The following is a 21,643-nucleotide window of genomic DNA, read 5'->3' as shown; positions in this document are numbered from 1 at the left end:
TAGAGTATATACAGGTGGAGAGTGTTTGTTTGTAGAGTATATAGACATGCAAAGTCTCATAATATTTCCCCCTTTTCTAATGATCTTGGCTTGCCAGATGAATTGGGTGTCATCTAACGATGACCTCTGGGACCCTACCGATCCTGAGAATGCAGCTCTGATTTTAGAGCTTCGATCCCTTCAAGCGACTCTCTGGACATTGAGAAGCAAAGATGGTTGCACCACTTCTCTGACTACCTCATGCACATTGTGTACAGTATGCATTCATAGGTAGTCTAAGACTACATGCTGTTCTGACTGGTCATTACTGCTCATGTGGGCAGCACTGGTCAATCAAAGCATGTGTAGTGTCTTATACTAATGATACATACTAATGCACAGTGTTCATCAGGCGGTCAGAGAAGTGGTGCAGCCAATTATTTTCTCCAGGACTGGAGGTTTGCTTTCATTTTTTCCCTCTACAGAGCAGTATTGCAGCTACTTGCAGTGCAGAGAAGTGCAGCACAGCTGCACAACCATATTAGTGTATCCTGAATTAGTAGAGAACAAACCTTATCTAATATCCAGAGTGGAGAGTGGCTACAGCGCTGGCCAATAAGAGCAGTGTGTAGTATTGTAGACTACTGATGCAATAACAGCCAGTGCTCAGTGTGTATCAGGTAGTCAGGGAGGTACCGCTGCCATCTTGGAAAACTACAGAAGGGCCCCAAGAACCAGCAGATCTGCATCAGTATGAGGAGGACACCAGGCAATATTATTCCACCCCACCACTCCCCCCCATCCGATCATGGGATATCTTTTACTCAGGGATGGAAGATAACCTCTATCTGTTATTCTTTTAGGTGAGGATGTAGACAGCTCATATTGTATATAATGGATTTTTGATTCTTGAAAAATTATGGTGACTCATGAGTCTTTTCATTTCTTATATTCAAAGAAGAGATAAACATTTGGCCCTATGTCCCTAAAGCAGTGTTTTATTAATATAACACATGGTCTTTTTGTATGATACATCATCAATGTGTTGACCCCCACCAATCACATATTTATGGAGGATCCTGAGGATTAGCTGAATAAAGGTACAGTGGGCCCTTTAATGTTTATCCACACCGAAGCTCTTTCATTGATGTGGCTATGCATGCTACCATAAATCAGCCCCATTGATTTTATTCTGCTAATCTGTGTGGGTGATGGGAGTCAGACGTCCACGAATCACATCTTGATGGTCTATTTCAGTGTCTCCCAAACTCCAATCCTCACAACCCCCCAACAAGTCATGATTTCAAGATTTCCATAGTATTGCAAAGTGATGCAATTATTGTCAGTGCCTAAGAAATGCCACAGGTCTAGGATATCCTCAAATCATGACCTATTTATGGGGTCATGAGGACTGGAGTTTGGGAAGCATTGGCCTATCTTAACGGTAGATCAATGTGTTTTTCTGGAAACCCTTACTTGATGCTCCATACCATGTGAACCTGGTTTTCCTTATTGTCTCTCTATAGATATATGCATCCCATGTCTGGGTTTATTAACCCTTTGCAATCCAATTTTGGATTCAGAGTTTCCTAGGGGGCTTTCTCTTTCGGCCATTATACAATGGCGCCATCTGCTGGCTAGAGCCAGTACAGTGGTATGGGACATGCTGGAGAGGCCCCCAACAACAGAGCGGCCAGTAATATACAGTAAGAATACCCTTCCGGACATCTTCCGACGTCAGAGCTGTACAGCCTTCAATCAGAATGTCTTCAGACGTCAGACAGTGGATTGGAAAGGGTTAAAGAAAAAACATTGGTGCAAGATAATGAACTACTTACAGGGTATTGACTAAAACAGTCACTTTTTCTTATAGTAGTTCTGACTGACACTTTCTGACAAATCTTTTCTTCCTTTGAGCCTAAAAAACATTGAAACACTTAAGTTGAACTTTTTATACTTATTTTTGATATGAACAAAAACATCTCACTTGTCTTTGATTCATTCTAGAATCTGTATAACCTTGTAGCATTGAGATAAGTATATACATTGGATTTACAGTTCAGTGCTCATGCAGTAGCAATACTTTTTAAACATTTAATTACTATATATGTGTATATCAGGATGCACTGGTTTAACATGCAACATAATGCAACATTTCATACATTTAATATGATTTAAATCTTAATAGGTAAATGTAAAATAACAGATAAAAATGCAAAAAATTAGTCAATAGAGATCACGGGGTAATACAATATCAATGCACAATTCTTCAACTGAATCCTCTCCTATAGTTTTACCTAGGAATCCCTAGGAATACTCATAAACGTCTATATCTCAGTGACCCATATAGATTAGTTATTCAAGAAATAAATATTTTAGGGTATTATTAAAACAGAGCAGTCTTTAATTTGACTAGCTTTAGTTACAGAAATGTCAAAGAACTCTAGTATTCCATAATTCTGAGTTGCAATATTAGATATAATACTCTTATCACATGGTTGATATAGACTTCGGAATATTATTCGGAATATGGGCATAACTTCCCTGGTGACAAGCGCAGCAGTTACTATGTGGTCTAACAACTATAGGCGCCCATCTCCACATTGAAAAACATGTGCAGTAAAATAATATTACTGTATAGATGATTAAAGATCTGGAGATAAATGAATTCCTGCTCCCTCTTTCTTGCATTAATTTTTGCATTATTCATGGGCAGTGATATTGCTCCCTTATCCTCATATGACATCTTTGTGTATATTATAACTTTAACCCCTTAAGGTCATGGACTAGTTTGGTATTTAAGGATGTAAAAGAACTGCCCCTTTTTTTTACTGCTGTGCTGAATTCACAGTGAGGTATAAACAATGTGATATCTATTTTCGGTATAAAATTTTAGATTGTTTTATGTTTTTCTACTTTTGCTGAATAAAAACTTTTTTTTATCACTTCATTCAAAGGTCCCATAAATGTTTGTATTTTTCCTTTGATGTAGCTTTGTGAAGGCTTGATTTCCCAACATGACAAGTTTTTATTGGTACCACTTTGGGGTAAAAACGTGGGTTTTTTTAGTTTTTTTTACTTGAATTTTTTAAAACTTTTTTGTGTGACTGTAGGGACACTTGAACCTGTGTTCCTACAACATTTAGATGACACACTGCAGTACCTATGTACTGCATTGCATTATCTCTTTTTATTCACAATACCAACTAATGCACACTCGGTGGCCGCTGTTAGGCCTCCAGTTGCCACAGCAACCCATTGTCCCTCTGCAATTGGATGGCAGAGAGCTAATTTCATCACAGAGGAAGCTCCTTCCCTGTGCTTACCACTTATATAATGTAGCAAACATTGGTCATGGCCTATGAGGGGTTTATGGCTGAAATCGAAGTTATCTCTGGTCCTGGCCATTGCAAAGGCAATCCAGCTGTCAGTTACAGCCTGTTCCCAATGCAGATGGAGCAAGCTCAGCTCCCGAGCCTCTGCCATCTATATGTCGCACATGCAGGGCCTGTTGGCATTACCAATTGTGACATGTATTTGACATCACTGTGCATATTATCCCCGTACTGTGATGTCACTGTGTTAAGGACTGCACACATAACACAGACTGCAGACCAAAATATTTATAAGCTTTTTGACTCGTTGCTGAAAGTGCTCATGATGGAAATGCCTGATCCTAAAATATACTTTTTTTAAATCATGAAATGATTATGAATTTTTCCATTTGGAGCAAAGAACTTTAACCAAAACCCTCATTTTAAGACAGTCATCTCAGGAGTTGCAAAAACCTTTGAATGTAGTTTATACTGTACAAACCTGGGGAAAATAAATAAAATCAGTAGTTATTGAGTTCCTCATATGATGTGCATGCATTTATAGTAGGATATCTTATTGTTGTTGTATGACCAGGGATATATACATTCACTGTCAACAAAATCAAACACCTAGAAAGAGTTCTCATTTTTCTGCAAAACTCAGCATGCAGTTACATCTCAGGCAGATATGTAAATAATTAGTGTTTTGGCATGATTAAATGAACGGTCTTGCTACCTGAGGGCCTAAAAGTGGTTCCACCCTTGGCCTATATAAATAGGCTCTCAGAGGCTACTTGTGTGTAGTGACCTCTTTTTTCGCTTGTGTAGATTTTGACCACTAGACATGCCTCTATGATGCAATTGTCCAGAATTCACCCAATTAAGAGAGTTTGAGACGGGCACATTATTGGAATGTGACAAGCTAGATAGTTGTATTGACAAGTTGTCTGCCACCTGAGCTGTTCTACCAAGACTGTTAGGAAATGTTGGGACCAGTGGATGCATGAGGGCACACATAAGGTGACTGAGCTCAGGATGCCCTCAACAGCCCACCAGTAGAGGAGATCCTCCGATTGTCCAACCAGCATAAGCAGCTCCAATTGTTTCAATCTCTGCCACCTAGAAACAGGTGGCACAATTGTTACAGGCTCCTGTGTCCATTGAAACCATTTCCAGGAACTTGGCTGAAGACCATTTAGTCCCAAGGCAACAATTAGGTGCTCTGTCTTTGACACCTAATCACCGTCACTTCTGTTTGCAGTGGTGTCATGAATTATGAAACTGAATTGCTACAGATTGGAACCAGGTTGTCTTCAGTGACAAATCCAGGTTTAGTTTGGGCACTGACAACAGCCGTGTTCGTGTCTGGAGACCTAGGGGTGAGCACCTCAATCCTACCTTTGCTGTGGAGTGCTACACTGCTCCCACTGCTGGTATGATGGTCCAGGAGGCCATCGCATATGACAATTGGTCACCCCTAGTAGTGGTACTAGAGACAATGACAGCTCAGTGTTGAATATATGTCAGAACGGTATTTAACAAGGAGAAATGCAAAGTCCTACATCTGGGCAAGAAAAATGAAGAAGGCACATACAGAATAGGAGGAATTGGACTAAGCAGCAGCACCTGTGAAAAAGACTTGGGTATACTAATAGATCATACACTGAACATGAGTGAACAATGTGATGCAGCAGCCAAAAAGACAAACACAATTCTAGGATGTATTAAGAGAAACATTGAGTCTAGATCATGTGAGGTCATTATCCCCCTCTACTATTCCTTAGTCACACCTCATCTGGAATACTGTGTCCTGTTCTGGGCACCCCACTTAAAAAAGACATGGACAAACTGGAGCAAGTTCAGAGAAGAGTTACCAAGATGGTTAGGGGGCTATAAATCAAGTCCTATGAAGAACGGTTAAAGGATCGGGGAATGTTTAGCTTGCAAAAAAGAAGGCTGAGAGGAGACTTAATAGCTGTCTACAAATATCTGAAGGGCTTTCACACTGCAGAGGGATCAGCCCTATTCTCATTTGTACTAGGAATGACTAGAAGCAATGGGATGAAACTGAAAGGGAGGAGACACAAATTGTATATTAGAAAAAACTTTCTGACAGTGAGGGTGATCAATGAGTGGAACAGGTTACCATGAGAGGTGGTGAGTTCTCCTTCAATGGAAGTCTTCAAACAAGGCTGGACAAATATCTGTCTGGGATGATTTAGTGATCCTGCACTGAGCAGGAGGTTGGACCCGATGATCCTGGAGGTCCCTTCCAACTCTACCATTCTATGTTTGTATGTTCAGGACATCCTGCAGTCACATGTGTTGTCTCTCATCGCAGGGCTTCCAAAGAAAAATGTTCAGCTGCATACAGCAAGGGTGTCATAGAGGTGGTACAACAGGGTACTAGAGCCTCTCTTCAAAAGTTCAGTTTTCTTCAATAATTTAACCTTTTGCTATGATATTGTAATCACTTACTTATATCAACATTACAATCACATATATAAAGTTTCTTACGATTCCGACAACTCCTTCCAGGTATTGGATATTTTTTGAAAATCAGTGTATATTCCCACCTTGTAAAGTGATGACATATCACTAGGATATGGTATCACTTCTATAACTTTATGACTGACATACGGTACTCCTACACATCCTGAGAATAAGGATCGCAGAGCTAATGGAGTGCTATGTCCTCTTCACTGCTTTTTAAAGGGTATGTGGTGGGTTGCACTTCCTGGAACAGTCGGGTGTCTAGGACCACGAGTGGGCAAGAAAATACTTGCAGGACACAGCAGTAAAATAGCACTGCTTCTTTTATTCTCAGAACTGGAACTGATATAAAGTGATGGCATATCCCTACTCGTCTTTCAGTGAAACAGAGGATCAGTCATGCCTGTTCCTTCTTTTTTTTAGGGACATTCAAGATGCCCTCATATAAACTAAATTGTTGCCCGATTTTGCTAAAATTGGTTGGTTCAACTTTGTTTATGACAGTTCCTGAATCGTTTGTGCCTTGTGAGCCATATCCAAACCTGAACAATGTTTGAGAGTCTGATTAAACTCAAAAATGGAGTAGAAACGTTAGAGAACTTTAGTAGAAATGGAGTAGTAAATTTACAGGATAGGAGATAACTTGCATCCCGAGAACAAGCGTTCAGAGAGTTCAGTAATAAATGTAGTGGTGGCCACAGATGTGCGCTGCCACTCCATTAATTTCAATGACACTGATGAAAATTGTTGAGTATGAGCACTCGGTAATCTCCAGCACTGTCACTGTATTGAATGAAGCAGCAGCGGTACGCATCCTCTGCTCCATTCATGTGGAGACTGTAGGTACACTCATTCTTGGGGGTGAGCTCCCAGAGGTTGAACCCCTCTTGATCATAAAGTTATTCCCTATCCCGGAGATAGAGGATAACTTTACATCTTAAAAGTCAAAAAAATGGTAGAGAGCGCCACAGGTAGATCCAATCCACACTTGCTGGAATATGCGGGTGCAATCACGATGCGTCTTTTCCTCAGTACTCCAATCCTCTGAATCAAAGGAGAGCTGCAGATACAAACTGGGGGGTCTGAGACCAGAACTCCCCCAGATACAACAGAAAATGGAACGTCAGAAAAAGATCCGCGCTCAAAACGGAGTGAACTGAGGACAGGTTCACATGTAAGTAATGGTTCGGTATAACACTTACTTGAAAGGAGGGGGGTATGATATACAGATGCCCCCTCCTCAGAGTGTCCTCCACAAAGTGTAGAGCTATGCTCCAAGATGCACAGTAATAATCCGGAAGTTGTAGTCAAAACGAAACTTTTAATAAGGCAACGCGTTTCGGTGCAAAACAAGGCACCTTTCTCAAGCCATACATATCATGGCTTAACCCACAACGGTTGGAGTGTATAAATGCGGAAGAAAGTGCTGCAAGTGTTGCGACAGTATTGGACAAGGAAGGAAAGAGGTTTATTGCAAGAGACAAAAGAAAAATATAAAAATAAACCAATTCCTTAATTGTTGCTCCCGTTTTATAATCTACTTAATAGAATGCCCATGTAGATTACAATACATTGGTCGCACTACCAACACTTTAAGCTCTAGACTAAACCAGCATTGATTCAATATATCTATGGGTTACATGAAGCATAGCGTTTCACGGCATTTTGCAATGGAACATCAAAAATTTCAAAAAAATCCCAAAGATTTACGCATCACACCATTGGAACATATCCGTAATCATTCCTTTGCACAACTCAAAGCCAGAGAAATGTTCTGGATTTATAAAATGGATTCGTTAGTGCCGGTCAGGTTAAATGAGGTGTTGGAAAAAATATGAGAGATACTATATTGCATGAGAATATTAATTTGTAGTAAGATAACAGTCGTTTTTAATTACCACTTGGTAGATAATAAGAGATTATGTAAATTATGATAGCGGTTCGGTATGTATATATTTTCCTTTTTATTAGTATATTTATTGTTAAGAAATTTTCCTTCATATTCATTCATATAGTTATTGGTTAAAATAGGAATAATGCCATATTCATTATGCAGTATAAACATGGATATAGATAGGGATGAGCGAACGTGTCCGTTACGGACACATCCGCACCCGGACACCGGCTTTGCCGAACACTGCAGTGTTCGCGCGTAAGTGTCCGGGTGCCGCCGGGGGGCGGGGAGATGCGCGGCGGCGCGGGCGGCAGTAGCGGGGAACAGGGGGGAGCCCTCTCTCTCTCCCTCTCCCCCCCACTCCCCGCCGCACCCCCCCGCGCTGCCACGGCGGCCCCCGAACTTTTTCGCCCAACACTGAAGTGTTCGCAAAGTTCGGTGTTCGGGCGAAAAAGGGGCGGAGCCGAACGTGTTCGCTCATCTCTAGATATAGATAATCCATTAATGTTTAACTTTTTGAAATTTTATGAACAAAGCTTTGAAAAAATGTATTTTAATAATATTCAATAATTCATTTTACATAATGTAGGTACACTGCTATTTAGCATAGTTTTAATGTACTTTCCATTAGCCGGAGTCCGGATCTCAGCACGTATGGACACCGCTACGTTAATTGCGTAGCCTTATACGTAGCTACGTAAATGGCATAACGCCACCGTAACGTCATATTCAATCACCCGACGCCTGATCAATACATCAGCGAGGGAGAGACTGGTGTCCCACGATGCAGACCCCAGGCTCCGTTACCATGAAATCCGGAGTCCGGATCTCAGCACGTACGGATATTGCTACGTAAGTTGCGTAGCTTTATACGTAGCTGCGTTAATGGCGTAACTCCACCGCACCGTCATACTCAATCACCCGACGCCTGACTAACACGTCAGCAAGGGAGAGACTGGCGTCCCACGATGCAGACTCTGGACTCCGTCATCATGAAATGTAAGTAACCCTATAAATAGTGATGTTTATTTTAATTTGTCATGCTTGAAAAAGGCACTGATATTAGTGCTGAAACGCGTTGCAGGACTCTTTTCATGTTATATATGTTTTATGTACAATTGTACAATTAAATATATTTTCCCTATTGTGGGGACTTTATAGTTTCCCTTATTGGATTGCAAATAATCCCTGTTAAAGAGCGCAGGAGGATTTTTCTATCATAGTTTCGTTCACTTTCCTCCCCATTTGTGTGGTGCATCACCCACTGGGGTTTTTTTCCTACTGCTGCATCTCCTCTTTTTGAGGATTTTTGGGGATCTTGCACAGGAAGAACATCTATAGTTCTACAGGTGACCGGGGATCATCGGTGCAAGCGGGTTATTCTCCCTGAGGTGGAGATCCCGCTTTGCACCAGGTGAGTAAAAAACCCCCTTATTTTCTATTTCGGATCCCTGTGTGGTGGCGCGGATCTACTCTTTGAGATTATCCTCACATAATGGACTCTTGACTGCAACCTGTTTAGCTGAGGCGCATGCAGTAGTTGCTGCTAGCTGATAACGCACATCTATAGATGTTACACTCTTGTTGGCAGATCTTCACTGTCATTATTACATGCTGATAATATGATGTCAGTGGGCACTTTCATACCCAGATGGCAATTTTCAAAATTGAAATTTAATGATAGAATTTAATTTACTTGCTTTGACATTGCCAGCAAAGCATTCTTACAGAGCATAATGTGACATTTACTGAAAAACAACTCCCCCGTGAATTCCAGATACCAGGTCAGTGTCACAGTAGTTTCTGGTTTTCAATACCCTCCCTTATTAGCGTGGGTCGGACAGTTCATATCCTTGAAGGTCATTTACAGGTTGGGTTTTCTGTTCACCCAGCTCAGTGATGCGTGCAGCAATGTAATTGACTTATTGCTTTTTAATTATAGAAGTTCACAAAAGAGTTACAAATCAAAAAGGACAATATGGACAGATAAGGCTATAAATGTAAGGCAAATGACCGACATATAGAGATAACAGCTGAATAGACCGGAAATTATACAGAGTAAACAGATGTGTTTTGTCAAAACTTATGTGACAGAATCAAGTATGGCAAGAAAACATAATGAAATGCAAACATCAAAGCTTTCCATTGATACAAGTGATAGCGTTACCAATGCAACTATTAGCAACAAATGGGAACATTGTTATGACTATGCTAGTCAAACGATTGGTTTTGACAGAACAGGAAATCTGCTTTATCAGCATTCCGTCATCTATCATTTTTTTTACTTGATCTTAAGGCTGAATGCACACGGGCGGAAATTTTGCGGCGAGATTTCACATGGAATTTCAGCCATTGCACGCTGCCATAGGATTGCATTGCTTTATGCAATCCTATGCAGACAGCCGCGGGAAAACTCACGTGATAACAAAATTGTGGCATGTCTTATTTCAGTGCGAGCCTCGCAAAGGCTGACACACTGGCTTTGCTCTGTGCATGTGGGGCTTTGCGCCAGCCAGCACATCTGCAGAGCAGAGAGAAGACGCCGGACAGGTAAGCCGTGGGTCACTGTATGGGCACAGGTCACATCCCACTGCGAGAATCTTGCAGTCGGAATCCGACCCGGCCTTCTGTATTCACCCTAAATTTTCTTCACTATTGTCTGAGTAACAAATGCACAATGCAATGAAAACATTTGCATTAATATTGTAGTTATTATTTTTGTTTATGTTTAATTTCCCCAAATTTATTCAACCCCCATTGCAAAGTAGGTTTATTTGCCAAATTTACAAACTTTCAGCTGCTTGCAAGAGAAAAAAAAATCAAACAAGAACATAAATACTGTGTTTCCCCCGAAAGCAAGACCTACCCTTAAAATAATCCCTACCCTGATTTTCAGGGGGGCTTGAAATATAAGTCCTACCCAGAAAATTAGCCCCAGCTACACTACGTAACAAAAAAAGCAATATTCACCTAGCAGGCGTTGTCTGGGTTCCTCTCTTTGGACTCCGCAGTTCCAGGCAGACTTGCAGTTTTCAGCAACAACAGAACATCGCATGCTGGTAACAGGGTTTATAAACCCCACCTCCAGCAAGCGATTGCTCTGATTGGTTCTCGAATACCGCGGCTCAGCGGTGCTCGAAAATCAATTTGGAGAATGGGGCTCTCTTGACCCCTGATCCACCAAATCAGAGTCAGCACTTGATGAACCAATCACAAACATTCAATGAACCAATCACAGCTGGCGCTGAGAACTGCAGGCAAGCCTGGCGGAACTGTGGAAACCAGCAGGAGGGACCTAGATGGCACCTGCTAGGTAAGAATAAGACATCACCCGAAAATAAGACCCTGTGCCTCTTTTGGGGCAAACACTAAGATAGGGTCTTATTTCTTAATTTCTGGGAAACACGGTAGCGAAGCACAACTAATATAACAAGTGGTTTCTCCAAATTCAATACAAAATACTACTTTTAATGTTGACTGCTGTCCCAGAATTATTCAAACCAGTCATGGTAAGTTTCTTTAGTGTTTAGTAGAGCTACTGATTCAGTAGAGCTTTTGATAGTGTTATTAAGGAATCTTAGTGCATTCCTCATGGGCAGTGGCCTCTAGTTTACTAATATTCTTTGGCTTGTGTGCTGCAACTAGCTGCTTCAAATCCCACCAAAGATTTTCTGTGGGGTTCAAATCAGAAGCTTGTGATAGCCTCTAAAAAAAATACCAGACTTCTTCTAAAACCAGGCCTTGGTGAACTTAGGGGTATGCTTGGGATCATTGTCATGTTTAAAGGTCCAATGTTGCCCAAGCTTCAGCTTCACAGAAATTATGATGTATTCTCCTAGGATTTCCTCCTGATACTTGTTTTAATCCATTTTATCCTCCACACAGAGGCGTAGCTTGAAGCTTCTGGGCCTCAATGCAAAACCTGTAACAGGGCCCCCAACTATAATGCTTTATTCATACTACTAGGCTTACTATATAGAAAAGAGAGGCCTTATGGGCCCCCTAAAGCTCCTGGGCCTGGGAGCAACTGCATCCCCTATAGTTAAGCCACTGCCTCCACCTGCTGCTGGTTTTTAATACCAGAGGAGAGAAAGCAGCTGCAGAGCATAACTAAGCCACTGGCATACTTCAAATGCTTCACTGTAGGTAGGGTGTTCTTTTCAGTGTATGCTTCCTTCTTCCTACCGTGTATGGATCATTCTTCCCCGAAAAGAAGACACTGTCTTATATAAATGTTTGCCCCAAAAAGGGCACAGTGTCTTATTTTCGGGGGGGGGGGGGGCTTACACTCCCCTGGTCCGTGGCGTCCCAATGCCTCCCGATTGTCTTTAGCAGTGTTGCGGTAAACTGTGTCCTCCTCATCTCAGTGATGTCATTCACTGAATGGCTGTGATTGGCTCATCGAGCACCGGCCGTGATTGGCTGCTGGCGCTCGATAAGCCAATTATGGCACTCGCCTTGCTGAAGGCGGGGTATTCAAAGCCCTGTCACCAGCAAGAGCTCAGCTATGGGATGAGGAGGACGCAGTTTACCGCAGCGCCACCGAAGACCATCGGGACACCGCAGACTAGGTGAGTATTGATTTTTCTTTTTTGGGGGGGAAGGTTAGCTAGGTCTTATTTTCGGGGGAGGCCTTATATTTTAAGCCTTCCCCGAAAACCAGGTAGGTCTTACTATCGAGGTAGGACCTATTTTTGGGAAAACACAGTAGTTCAGACATACCACTGATCCGTAAGCCCCAAAAGTTCCAGTTTTTTTCATCACTCCACAGAACATAATCCCAAAACATCTGTGGCTTATTTATATGGTTTTGAGAATATTAAAGCTGACTTTGTTGTGCTTTTGGGTCAGCTGTATATCTTGGAGCTTGGGCATGAAGACCTTCAGCATTTAGTGTGCGCCTTGCTGTACAAATGGAAACTTCAGTGCCTTCAGTCACCAAATCTTGCTGCAAGTCTTTTTTAGACACTGAAGGGTTTTTGACCACCTGCCTTCTCAGACATTTGGTGGCATCTGGTGATGGCTTCTTCTTTCTGCCACATCCAGGTAGTGTAGCCATTGTTCGTTTAAAGGGGTTTTGTCATTAGAACAAAACCCTGTCCTCCAGCTGGGCCCTGTCTAAAATAAAAAAACAAGAGTGTACTCACCTCTCATGGAGCCCCAGAATGCAGCTGACTGCCACCGCTGGTATCAGGAAATAGAGAAAGGATGCCACAGCACAATCGTTGTGCTAAATATAGCCGGTCACATGCAAAGTGACCTTCTAGAGGGTCCGATCCACAAAGACCCAAATGTAGTACCAAATGGAAAGCAGGCGTGACAGCATATGTGATGCGGTGAAAAATGAACTTCTTTATTCCTCCAAACAGTAAAACATACAACGTTTTGACTCTCCTGAGTCTTTAACAAGTAGTCACCGCTGGCATCGGTGGTGACTTCTGGGTAGATGACTGAGCGGAAGCATGTGACCGCTGCAGCCAATCTGAGACTGCAGCATCACCATTAACATTTCTGTCATCAAAACTCATATCCTGGACTTCATGATGCCAGGATTTTGGGGATTTGTTGCTGAGGCCTCCAATTAGCCGCAACAGTCATGTGTTTTCACCAGGCTGCCTACATGGAAGTCATTGCCGATATCAGTCAGCTGCATTCTTGGGCTCCAGGAGAGGTGAGTATACACGTACTTTTTTTTTAGGCCCAGCTGGGGTAAGGTGTTTTGTTCTAAAGCCAAAACCCCTTTAAATATTAACTTGAAAACTTACTTTGAACATATATTTGTGATTTTGTTCTTCGCAATAATTTATTCACACCCACCTAGACAACAATTCATTCTAAAGCCAATCCACATACTGCCACAGTAGGCAATGCCTTTTTCTTCGCACTGCTAAAGCACGCTCACTTAAACAGAGATTTTTTTTCAAAAGCCAATCAACATACTTGCACAATACCAATGTTTTTTTCTTTTGCATATACATACGCCCACATGAGCAAATATTCGTCCACTTATCTTAACATGTGCGCACTGCCAAACGACCCAGCAAACGAGTTAAATGGAGAGCATTTTAAACAATTATTTTTTCATTCAAACGACAATTGTTGCATGTAGATTAGCCATATTTTTAACATACAATCGCGTGTCACAGTCAACAAAGCTCTAGCCTATCCAGATATTTGATTTGTTTTATCTCAAGCACACCTGCTGCAACTAATGAAGTCTTTGATTAGTGGCATCAGGTGTGCTTGTGACAACACCTGTTTTGCAAATATGTGCTCTTATGTGAGATTCTATTCAGAGAGTTGAATAATTCTGAAACTGTGGTAGTCATTAAAAGTCCCATTTAGTGTTGAATTTGGAGAAACCAGTTGTTACATTAGTTGTGTTGAGTTACTAACATTGTTCTTGTTTGATTGTTTTTTTGTTTGTTTTTACAAATAGCTGAAAGTTTGTAAATTTACAATGGGATTTGAATAATTTTGAGTGCAGATACAATGAAGCAGGAGGGGAAATATATGGTCAAAAATGAGTTTAGCAGAAATACACATTCTCCCAAGGCAATAAAAGAATCATCACATCTAGACTAAATTTCCAAAAAAAAACTTAAATTCAACTTATTTAGAACGTCATAACAGCAATTTTAAAAATGCAGTAAGCTACAGATGTAGTCTTGACAGTATAAGATTTCCATTTGCATGAAATTTATGCAATACTTTGAAGATTACATGACATTTCTGTTCAGCAATCTTTAAAATGTATTGTTAAGGCATTGTATCAAAACCACAGACATTTATGGCAAATCTCGAGTAGATGCAATAACTGTTTGATAGGTGGAGCCCTCATCTCTAGGCCCTAACCAATTGGGAGAATGGGGCTCTCTTGACCCCTGATCCACCAAATCAGGATGCTGCTGCTTTCAGATGGAGATTGGATGAAAAGGTCGCTGCTAGAGATGAGCAAGTATACTCGCTAAGGCATATTACTTGAGCGAGTAGTGCCTTAGCCGAGTATCTCCCCGCTCGTCTCTAAAGATTCGGGGGCCGGCGGGGGGCGGGGAGCAGCGGGGGAGAGCGGGGAGAAACGGAGGGGAGATCTCTCTCTCCCTCTCTCCCTCCCGCTCCCCGCCGCAACTCACCTGTCACCCCGAATCTTTAGAGACGAGCGGGAAGATACTCGGCTAAGGCACTACTCGCTCGAGTAATGTGCCTTAGCGAGTATACTCGATCATCTCTAGTCGCTTCACATGTCTGTGAATCTCTCTTTTCTAGTCTGTCACATTATGAAAGCAGTCATAGACTTGACTGGAGAGCAGTACACAACCGACTCTTCATTCAATCACCAAGTGGAAGTGCCAGCCATCAGCTACATCACACAAGGACTTTGGTTCCATGAGACTCCCACCTATGAGACATTTATGGCATATCCTTTAGACATATCATTAATGTCTTTGGTTAGACAAGTCCTGTAAAGTAGATTACAAAAACAAATCAAAAATGTTTCTGCTCACGACATTGTCCATTTTGCAGCAGCCAATATATCCATCACTTTGTGCATAACAAGACTTTTTAAAAATCTGTTTAATTAAGATATTGTGGAAAGAACATGCAGCGGTACATAGAAAAACAAATACATGCAGAGTTTTATTTCTGTTAACTGCATGCGGATTTTTATTACTCTTTGTGATTTATATGCAGTGCAAGATTGGTATCATATTTTGAATACAGCAGTTCATTAGCCCCACAAAGCTCATTTCATAAATTGCCATTACAGTCAGAAAAGAACAGTGAAATGCATGAAATAATAATAGTACCTGGTTCACAATTTATTTTAGCAGTAGGAACTACGGGGGTAATGGTAAAGGGTAATACACCCATTCCAGAACCTGGCAGAATTGTTAGGAATATAAGATTTTTGTAAAATTAAACATTTTTATACAAATAACATGTTCATTAATTCTTACACTGCCAAGCGAAATCTCTTGTCTTCAAAAATGTCAAATAAAAATTAAAGACATTCTCAATTTTCACGTTTCATACAATATCACACCAGAAGTTCCTGACTTACAGCGGCAGCCATGAAAAGATTTACGACTTTAAATTGGAAAGAAGTTATGGCAAGGTAAGAATTAAATACATGGACTCACTCTGCATGCATTTAATCAAGCTTTATTTAGTCTTGCCCATTACAACCCGTATTTTTGCAAGCCACATTCTTAAGTATATGGTCCTACCCACAGAGCACATGCTTTTGGTTATTGTTTTATTAGCAGATAAAGAGGATGCTATAGATATTGGTTTAGTTTTAAAAATAAGATTTTTTTTTTCTGAAGTATAACATTGGTTTTCTGGGTCTCTTTTGAAACCAGTTTAATAGGGCATTATTGCATTAGTTACAAATGCTGAAATCGCAACAAAAATTATATTAATATTATTAAAGTATTTGTGTTTTTAGAATGTTATTTTGGAAATTTTAGTTTGTGCCTTTTTTATTCCTAATAGGGATGAATATTAAATAAATTATGCTGTAACTCTAAGGGCTCAGTCAGATGGGCGTTTTATTGTGCGAATATATGTGAGCAAAAACGCATGGCTAAAAAAATTTGCGTGGCTGTGTTTTAGCGCACATCCAGGGGTTTCACCTTTGGTCAATGGGCCGGCAGCAGCAGCAGCGGCCCGGCCCCATTGACATACAGAGAACATTGCGATCCTCTGCTACAGATGTGACAGCAGTGGCAGAGGATTTCTTCATCTCCGCGGCAAGTACTGCAGTGATTTTCGGGGAAGGGCTTTAAATATAAGCCCTTCCCTGAAAATCATCCCTAAAATGTGTAAAAAATAAAAAAATATATATACTAACCTCTCTGCAGCTGCCAGGGCTCAGGCGCATCAAAGGCTGAATTCAATGAATGAGTGAGTGCTGTCTCGGATTGGCTGAGCATTGTGACCAATTAGAGGCAGCTTTCAGCTGTCATTCAATAGCTGGGTGCTGCCTCTGACTGATCACAGTGCTCAGCCAATCAGAGGCAGACCTTTCAGCAGGCGGCGATTTTAAATCCCCACCTGCAGAAAGCACTTCAGAGCAGTGCAGGGAGAAGACCTGTTGGATGCACCTGAGCCCCGACAGCTGCAGAGAGGTGAGTATATATATTTTTTTATTTTTTACACATTTTAGGGATGATTTTCAGGGAAGGGCTTATATTTAAAGCCCTACCCCGAAAATCACTGCAGGGCTTGCCGGCAGCACATTGCTTTCAATGGAGCTGGCTGTAGCGCCGGCTCTATTGAATTCAATGGGAGAACATTGCACTCCTGTGCCACAGCTGTCACAGCTGTGCCAGAGAATTGCGATCTTCACTGTGTGTTCTTAATGGGGTCGGCGCTGTGCACATCCAAAAAAGATGGATGACGCAGTTACTTGTGTTTTAAAATCCGCTGCACTATATTTACCGCTGCGCATTTTTGTGCGCAGGTAAATATCGGGCATATGACTGCTGCCCTTGGTTCTATATAAATGCGGATCGCAAACAAAAACGCCCGTCTGACTGAGGCCTAAAACAGATATTAGAACTGAAAAGGTTGGCTATGATTAGAAAAAAAAAAGTCAGCACATTTTTGAGAAACTGTTCCACTCCTGCTTATAGTTTGTCTCTGGTATTGCAGCTCAATCCCATTCACTTGATTAGGGCTGAACTGCAATACTGGACACAGCCCACGCACAAGAGTCGGTCTGTTTACTGGAGGAAGTACCCCTTCCCTTTTTTCTCATACTGAACAACCCCTGTAAGATCTAACGAGATATCATCTAACTTCTTTATTAAAGAAATGCAGGTCATAGAAATTATCTCAAAATTATTCTGTAATACTGGAGCAGAGTAAAATCATGTTACATCATTGAAACGAGTCTTAGTAGTTTGAACGCTGATTACGATAAAAAAAGAGTATTTTAAAAGTATGTATGATACACTATATGGACAAAAGTATTTGGGCACTGCATGTTTTTCAAAAAAAGTGCTTTATTCTTCTATTTAGTAACGTGTCGGCCCTCCTTTTGCTTGTATTACAGCGGCAACACCTCGAGGCAGACTCTCCACAAGTTCTCTGTAAGTCAGGGCAGGAATAGCTCGCCATTCCTCCTACAAGGCTGTGAGAAGAGATTGTTGTGAGGATGGGCGTGGGTGCCGGTGTCGCACCTGTCACTCCAGTTCATCCCACAAGTGCTCGGATGAATGAATAGTTATTACAAAATGAGCAGCTTTTTATTTTCCCCATGCCCTTCCCAGCATACCGTTCGGCAAACTCAGTATCTGCATACTTGCTGATTTTCTGCAGTGTCCAAATCCTTTTGTCCATATAGTGTATGTTTAGACATTTTAAACATATAATTTGTGATTGTACAATTTAGAATTTCTCTTGATTCTCACTAGCATAATTTTAGACATGCAGTATCGCTTCCCAGGGCTCATTAAATGTATTTGAATTGGTTGCTCCCTTATCTGCATTTTCCCTTTTCGTGAAGGTTGTGGTATTTTTGATGGCAAGAATAATGAAGCTCCTGACACTAGTGGAAACAGAGCCTTAATGTAGTAAAACATAAAAACAGTAGAGATGAGCGAGTATACTCGCTAAGGCACATTACTCGAGCGAGTAGTGCCTTAGCCGAGTATCTCCCCACTCGGCTCTAAAGATTCAGGGGCCGGTGCAGGTGACAGGTGAGTTGCGGCGGGGAGCAGGGGAGAGAGAGATCTCCCCTCCGTTCCTCCCTGCTCTCCCCCGCCCCCCGCCGGCCCCCGAATCTTAAGAGACTAGCGGGGAGATACTCGGCTAAGGTACTACTATACTCACTCATCTCTAAAAAAACAGCATACATTTTTTTGCTGCGGAAAAGCGATACTGCATAAAAATGCTAGTGTGAGCATGGTCTTGCCATACTTGGTTGATTTTAATTTATTCCAGAATTTAGTTTTTTTCTATTTGTATTGTAACACTGTTGTTCCTACTTTCCTTACAGAATAAATTTCAGATATACTGTAAGTCAATGTATTCACATGGTGATATTGACAAAATCATGGATTGTGTGGAGAAGGTCCAAATTGAAAATATATACAAATATAAGATTCCAGTCTTGAATATGAAAGAGGCCAAGGCAGATACAAGTGAATGTTTTCTCCATCTGCTGAATGATTATTATATAGTAATGATACATTAAGCTTGGGCTATGTGGGAGACTTTGTCGAATGTAGCCTCAAGATATAATACCTCTAAGGCAATATTTCTTAACATTTATTGACTGAATATCTTCAAGTTGGCAACAGTTGGCTATTAGATAGGTTGTGGTTATTAGTTCAGATCTTAGGTTCAGATTTTTTTTTGGCAATTTTTGTTTCACTCCTGCTTTATTGTGAATCAGATATATTGTATGTTATTGCACCTCCATTGATTTTATTTCATGGAAAAAGTTATACTCCAGAACAGTAAGGTTAAATCATTCACCAGGTAGTAAGCCGTAAAAAGCAAGGCCTGTGAGTGCTAGTGGTTAAAGTAATAAAACTTGATTGGGGTGGCCATTGCATGCTTATTCCCTTTCTTATGTCCCAGCAAGTGAGTTAAATAAACCACAGCTCTCCAATATAAAGCATAAACTAGCATACAATGCAGCTTAGTGCACTTACATATCTTGCAGCAGCCATCGTTATATGTCTGTATAGCTCCTCCATTCTAAAAGAAAATGAAAAAGGGCAAATCAAAAAATAATGTGCTCAACATTTTTGATCCTCTAAACTTTGAAGTAGATTTATCAATTTGTTGCGGCTTTAATGTTACTACATGAGGTTCTGAAAACTACTGAAGGTGCATGGACACCAAAATGTATCAAACAACTGAGACACTTTAAATGTGTTAGAAGGTGAAAATAGAAAAGGCGCTCAGAAGTGTAGTTATAGGGAGTGCAAAAGTAATAGTCACATGGGGGACCTTGTATCTACGGGGATCCAAAGTCCTCTGTATCACATACAAAGACAGAGTTATTTTAAGTGACACATGATAGGTGGGGGACCCTATTACAAGTCTTGCATTGGGGCCAGGAGATTAAGGTTGTGCCCCTAATATCACTTGTTAATGTGAGCTAGTAGTTTACTTTCCTTACAGAAGTGGAGCACATATCAGGTTAAGGTAGTGCAGAGTTTCTGCCCAAACTATTAGGTTTTGTCAAAAGCAATGCAATATTTAGAAGAATATGTCACAGTTATTCATCACTTATGTTTTTCACATAGTCAAAAAGTCTGGTATATGCAGGTCCCATCTTTGAGACCTGCATCTATCTGTAATTCTGGTCCCTGTTTCCGCTGACCCAGCTAAATGAGGTAGCTGGGACTGGTTAGGCCTTATGGAAATAGCCAAATGGGTTTCGCTACACCATATCCGTCAATCCCATATAAGGTAATGGGAGTTACACAAACAGCATAGCTATGTAATTTCCATAGCGCATGAGCTGCGGAAACAGCATAGCTCAAATGGAAATGGCAGTTTAATTACTGACAGTACATCAATTAGGTGTGAATTCTTTTCAATGTGACTTGTTGGAGGTTCTTAAGAAGTGGTTTAGAAACACTAATAAAAGAAAAAAACCTGTGGACACACCTAATGGACACTTCTTATTGCATATTAACAGTATTACAGTAAGGCGAAAGGCCGGCACGCAAACAAAGGAAATACATGCAGAAATTGAATTTAGTTTTCAATATTGACACAATTACTAATATAGTGGATTAAACCATGCATGTCTTTAATATTGACAACACAAACCTTTAGACATTCACTGCTATTAAAAGGAGGGCAGACAACACTAGAACCCAGAATCATGGCACCTACAGCAGTCTTTGTGCACTCATACTTGGTGCAGTTGGAAATCCATGAGTCACCCACCTATAAAACAAATAAAATGTTGATAAAACAGCTGTTAGTCCGTTTTCCTTAGTGGTTTTGTTAACATGGATTTATATTATGTTCTTTTTTCCATTGGTATGTAATGTATATTTTACAATGCATGTCAAAAATAAAACATGTGAGGAGAAAACTCACAGTTGCTTTAAAATAAATGTATGCCTTTTCACACCATGTAGTTTTAGTTCTACCATTCTGTACTAGTTCATATTTATAGTGGTTCAAGCTCCCTTTTTAGAAGGCTCCAATTTCCCTGAAGAGACAGCAGACCTAAATGTTCAATTCTGGCACATGGAGTGTCTTGATTCCAATAATTTTGCATGGTGGTGGAGCTACTGTGTTTCCCCGAAAATAAGACAGTGTCTTATATTAATTTTTGTTCAAAAAGGTTTGACTTTTTTACATGTATAGTTGCCTGGACACTATTTAAATTGACTTTTTTTAATTAACTGTTAGCAGGGGTTAATTTTGGAATAGGGCTTATATTTCAAGCATCCTTAAAAAGCCTGAAAAATCATTTTGCATCCTCAGAAATTTTGGAAAATCATGCTATGTCTTATTTTCAGGGGATGTCTTATTTTCAGGGAAACAGGGTAGTAGCAAATGGCTGGTGGGTGGAGTCTTCTGTTATTCTAGGTTCTGTAGACTATACACAGAGGGCTGCAGATTCTGCTTTTTAGCTGTCCGTAACATACAAACATTTCACCCTTTAGGATAGTGTACAGCAGTACTGAGTAGTGTAGATGTGAGTAAATAGCAGTAAGTAAATCACCATTCACTCTAACAGCACACCCATGTGAGTCTGTGCTTCTTTCCTCTTCTCATAGACTTCAATCAGAAGGATGACCCATCCCTCTCTTACCCTTCCTGTTCTCTGTCTTGTCAGCACAAATAACAGAGATAAAATCCCTTGACAACAGGGAATAGACAGCAAAGTTAGAGTGAAGTGAGACCCCTAGTGGCCAGCACTTTAGAGGGATTTTTCAGCACTATATATAATTTTAGGTAAATTAAGTGAGTTTCACTT

The 21,643-nt window shown here is 40.8% G+C and overlaps 1 protein-coding gene across 1 annotated transcript in view; it reads right to left on the bottom strand.

Annotated features, from left to right (window-relative positions):
• Positions 1–21,643, bottom strand: part of OTOGL (otogelin like) — a 205,614-nt gene that overhangs the window by 996 nt on the left and 182,975 nt on the right. Inside the window, exons 56-58 of the mRNA XM_066589295.1 lie at positions 20,479–20,598; positions 19,347–19,392; positions 1,818–1,897 (exon numbers count right to left, since the gene is read on the bottom strand). Coding sequence (XP_066445392.1) covers positions 1,818–1,897; positions 19,347–19,392; positions 20,479–20,598 — 246 coding nt within the window. The remainder of the gene's footprint in view (positions 1–1,817; positions 1,898–19,346; positions 19,393–20,478; positions 20,599–21,643) is intronic.

Source organism: Eleutherodactylus coqui, chromosome 2 (genome assembly GCF_035609145.1).
Source record: "Eleutherodactylus coqui strain aEleCoq1 chromosome 2, aEleCoq1.hap1, whole genome shotgun sequence".
Classification (NCBI taxonomy): Eukaryota; Metazoa; Chordata; class Amphibia; order Anura; family Eleutherodactylidae; genus Eleutherodactylus; species Eleutherodactylus coqui.
Note: the sequence above shows the minus strand (reverse complement) of the source record. Positions and strands in the feature narration are given on the sequence as shown.